At 32.7% G+C, this 4,250-nt stretch overlaps 1 protein-coding gene across 2 annotated transcripts; it reads right to left on the bottom strand.

Annotated features, from left to right (window-relative positions):
- Positions 1 to 745: 745 nt before the first annotated feature.
- LOC126654118 (pto-interacting protein 1-like) lies at positions 746 to 3,929 on the bottom strand. 2 transcript variants are annotated; one of them, XM_050348186.2, is made up of 8 exons: positions 3,772 to 3,929; positions 2,910 to 3,006; positions 2,446 to 2,741; positions 2,238 to 2,361; positions 1,865 to 2,138; positions 1,546 to 1,681; positions 1,351 to 1,437; positions 746 to 1,148 (listed from the first exon to the last, which is right to left on the bottom strand). In XM_050348186.2, exons 2-8 carry the CDS (start codon positions 2,965 to 2,967, stop codon positions 978 to 980), a joined length of 1,146 nt encoding a protein of 381 aa, XP_050204143.1. In that variant the 5' UTR covers positions 2,968 to 3,006; positions 3,772 to 3,929; the 3' UTR covers positions 746 to 977. The 2 variants fall into 2 exon arrangements, with proteins under 2 accessions (XP_050204143.1, XP_050204142.1); XM_050348185.2 differs by having other exon boundaries at positions 2,910 to 3,057.
- Between the last annotated feature and the right edge of the window lie 321 nt (positions 3,930 to 4,250).

A 4,250-nucleotide genomic window follows, 5' to 3' on the forward strand; every position in this document is an offset into this window, starting at 1 on the left:
CGGTGGTGGGTATTGGTGGTGGCAGTGTGTTAGCATTCTTTTGTTGAAAATGAAAATTAAATTAGTGTTAATTCAAGATTTAATTAATATTAATTAAAACTTATTAGGGTTAATTTTTTTAATTAGGTAATCCACTCTCCATTTTTGTGTCAGAAGGGTGAAATTGGTCGATTTTGTCAAGTTGCGGGTCTGTTTGATCCGGTTTTACAAGTTGCGGGTCTGTTTGATCCGGTTTTACAAGTTGCGGGTCTGTTTGATCCGGTTTCGTCCAAAATAACTTATTTGATATTTCGTGCCAAGTTGAGGGGGTGAATTGATCCTTTGTTTGGGGTGTAATTGAAACTCAAAACAGGTCAAAGTATAATTAGCCGTTTTCCTATGTGGAAAAAGATTTAGTTTTTAGCCTAATTTTTGCAGGATATTCATAACCGATCATGTCGACTAGGTTGAAGACATATCTGTTGGACCTTAACAACATGAACAAGACTAGCATGCTAATAAGTTGGAAGTGTCCGCCTGCTAGTTGGGAAAAATTTAACGCGGATGGTGGCTAGTACGAGTTATGCAGAGGCAGGGGAAATTGTTAGAAATAATTGTGGGCATTGGATGGGGACTATTGAGGTCGATTCAGTTATTGATGCGGAATTTAGAAGAGTTCTTTATGGTCTGCAATTAGGGTCCAAGAAAAGTTCTGTTGGAAGTTGATAATAAAACTATTGTAGAAAATATCAAAAAAAAAGGAAAATTAAACCAAAAGATAAATATTATTGAAGGAAAAATATATATATTAAATTTGACAGCATAAACAGCTTTCTACATTATGAACAAATGAAATACAAATAGAAAGGAAGTAATGGAAGCATATGGTACTCCGAATACTACACTAAGCTATATTCTTTCTTGTCTCTCCTCAAGATTGCATCGGGATGGACCCGGAAACAAACACAACAGACATACAAGTAGAAGTAGAAGTAGAATTATTGGCTTGGAATTTCACCAGCTAGCAGTTCCGACTGGGTAATGCTTGGAGTTTCTCCAGCTGATTCTGGCCGGGTAATTAAGAGGGGCTGTAAAGCTTTCACTACAAAACTCATGTTCGGCCGGAAGTCTGGTTCGTCATTCATGCACAAGGAAGCAATAAACGCAGTCTGCAAGTGTAGCACAAATAAAGGTTAAACAGAGCATCTTCAATTCACTAAAACACAATGCTCATCAAAAACGAAAAGAAAAAAGTAAGTTGCAAGTGTTCGATATAGTTATGCCAGATATTCCAATTTCCTAATAAAATTTAACTTTCTGATATTCATTACAGAAATAATGAACAAATATAGCTAAAGAATAAGGTTAAACCTTGGTAACTGCCTTTGGCGGATAGTCCCCTTCAAGTCTCGCATCAACATACTGCCCAAAATCGTCATCCTGAAGTTTTGGTGTAGCCTAAAAAATTCCAAAATGTAATTACCAGTCGAGATTCAGAAAACAGGCAACTATATTTTTGAAGTTCATAACCAGAAATTATGCGAAAAAATTTAAATAAATTGGTACCCATTTCACAAGGCTCTGCTGTGCACGAGGTAATGTACGGTCGATAGGTTTTCGCCCAGTCAGAAGCTCAAGTAGGATCACTCCAAAACTGTATATATCACTCCTTTCATTCAACACTCTATTCATCTTTGCATATCTGCGAAACCAAAAAGGCTAACGTTCAAAATTGCAAATTGTTGATTGCACCAACAACAAACTGAGTGATTATGCAACGCAACTGTTGAATAATAATTCCAACAAACTAATGTTGTTGGAAAATTAGCTAATTTCTCTATGCATTTGTTTCTTTGGGGATTGTTCTAAATCATGAATAACTTACTCAGGACCATGATAACCAAATCTTCTCGAAACCTGGTTGGGGTGAAGACGTCCTGTTATATCTAGAGCTTCATTTGGTAAATTAAAATCTGCAATTTTTGCAACATCATCATCGAAAATCAGAACGTTGCTCGACTTAATATCACGATGAATAATGTGAGGATTAGCTTTTTCATGCAAGTATTCAAGGCCTTTTGCAGCCCCAACAGCGATTTTCATTCGCTGCTGCCATGAAAGAACAGGACCCGGCTGCGCTCCTATAACACCTTTCTTTCCTGCAATAACAAGTCATTGACATATAGTAAGAAGTAAGAACCACTTTTGCAGAATTTTGCAGTGTACAACTGGCAAATTTGAAGCAAAATCAGAAATACCATGGAGAATATCATGAAGAGATCCATTGGAAGCAAATTCATAGGCAAGTATACGGGAACTTCCATCACAATAACCGAGCAATTGTACAAAATTTTCATGCTCAAGTTTTGATACCATTAGAACCTACATATTCACACAAAACATTCATAAGAATATAAACAAGAGTCAATTAAGTGGCAGAGATAGCATTTTTAGTCTTCAATGTACCTGCGCCAAGAACTCCTCATCAGGCTGTTCGTTTGCATCTAATGTTTTGATTGCTGCAGCTTGCCCACTTTTAAGAGTTCCATAATATACGCTTCCATATGAGCGCTCTGCGATAAGAGAATCTGCTCCGAAATTATCTGTGATTTCCTTAAATTCATCCAATGAAATGAAAGGGACCTCAGTATGCTGGATTTTAACAGCTTGATCATCCTCATCTGCCGTGTCTAATGCATCATCATCATGTCTAACATTTTCATCTACCGCGTCTAATGCATCATCCCCGTCACTAACATTTCCTGCTAGGAAATCATAAATTCATAATACATCTTTTGAATCTAAAAGCAGTCTCAACACTAGACTTAAGAATTCATTCAACGTATTTAACAAGGAGATTAAAATAGATATTTACTAAAATGCTAACTGAAATGCATGTCTTGATTTAACCAGTTAAGTTAATATAGTACCTGCTGCACTATTATCAGCATATGTGTCATCTTCTTCACAGCAGTCAAAGTTGCTCATGATTCAAATCCTTAGAAATGTCGCTCCAAATTTTGATTTCTTGAAGAAAAAGGCACTAAAATAAGCTCCTCTGAGTACACAACACAGAAACTGGAAAGAAAATGACACATTGAAGAGACAAATAATAAGCTAGCCAATCGAATTACGGGTAAAAAAATTAACAGTTGCTTATAAGTTGTAATTATTTTAAAAAAAATTAGTTATCCACAAATCATATTATTCACATTATCATAAGTCCACAATAGAGACTTTTCTTTTTCTTTCTAAAGATATAATCATTATAATCCATATTAATATTATTTTTTATAAACTTAAATTTTAATTATATCTAAAGACTTTATTTTATTAATTATCATAAATATATAATTTATTTGCATGAAGATATATTTTATAAAAAAAAAATTATAATATTTAAAAAAATTTACATTTTTTAAAATTCAAAAATGTACTCCTATATTTTAATTATTTGATATATTTCTATTTTTTATATTTTGGGAAAAAAAAATCTCTCCAATAATTAAGCAGAAAACAAAGTACAAATCTTTGAGCTGTCAATTTTCTCTTTAAACATGTCAATTTTACTTTTAAAAGATAATTAGCAGATAAATAAGCAGCTAAATAAGTAAAAAAATTCAACAAATTGTAGATCAAAACAAGAAGTAACAGAAAAACAAAGTGCAAATCCTTGAGCTTGTAAGTCAATCAATAAATTGTAATAGTACACGCAATCAAAGTTAATCGCAAGCAACAGTTAATTCAGCATTGAAAAATCATAATTTCAAATAAAAAAGAAGGGATCCTTACATGAAAATAGATGATAGTCGTTTAGTTATAAGATGATTTAAGAGAAATGAGTTAATTATAGGTCTTTTATAATGATCTGAGGCCGCCGGCCGATGAACTGATTGAATGATAAATTAGAGTAAAATTACTCTTTTTTTTAATTAATTTTGATCCACTGGCAGAAAAATAAAAGTTGTTAATTGTGAACGCTACCCAGATTTGACTTTTTCTACAGGAGCCAGACCTTGATTTTTGTTCATTTCCTTAATTGACTTTTACAAAGGGTAATTTTTTTTCAAAGATAAATAGTATTGTTTACAGATAAAATTGACTACAAAAATCTCGAATACGTAAGGATATTTTCAAAGTTGTTTTTTTTTTATTTTAAAGAGCATTTTTGATAAAATAAAGAGTATCTTTAAAATAAAGAGCAAAACTCTTAATTAAAGTTTAATGGACTATTTAAATTTTAATTTCTAATTTTAATCTATTTCATTAAC

Source organism: Mercurialis annua, linkage group LG6 (genome assembly GCF_937616625.2).
Source record: "Mercurialis annua linkage group LG6, ddMerAnnu1.2, whole genome shotgun sequence".
In the NCBI taxonomy this organism is placed as follows: Eukaryota; Viridiplantae; Streptophyta; class Magnoliopsida; order Malpighiales; family Euphorbiaceae; genus Mercurialis; species Mercurialis annua.

What these genes read in the sequence shown, in the direction of transcription:
- LOC126654118 (XM_050348186.2), bottom strand. Translation starts at nt 2,967, where the DNA reads ATGAGCAACTTTGACTGCTGTGAAGAAGATGACACATATGCTGATAAT. An exon ending in ATGAGGAGTTCTTGGCGCAG is followed by an intron (nt 2,362 to 2,445) that starts GTACATTGAAGA and finishes GTGAATATGTAG; the next exon opens with GTTCTAATGGTATCAAAACT. An exon ending in AGCAGAGCCTTGTGAAATGG is followed by an intron (nt 1,438 to 1,545) that starts GTACCAATTTAT and finishes GGAATTTTTTAG; the next exon opens with GCTACACCAAAACTTCAGGA.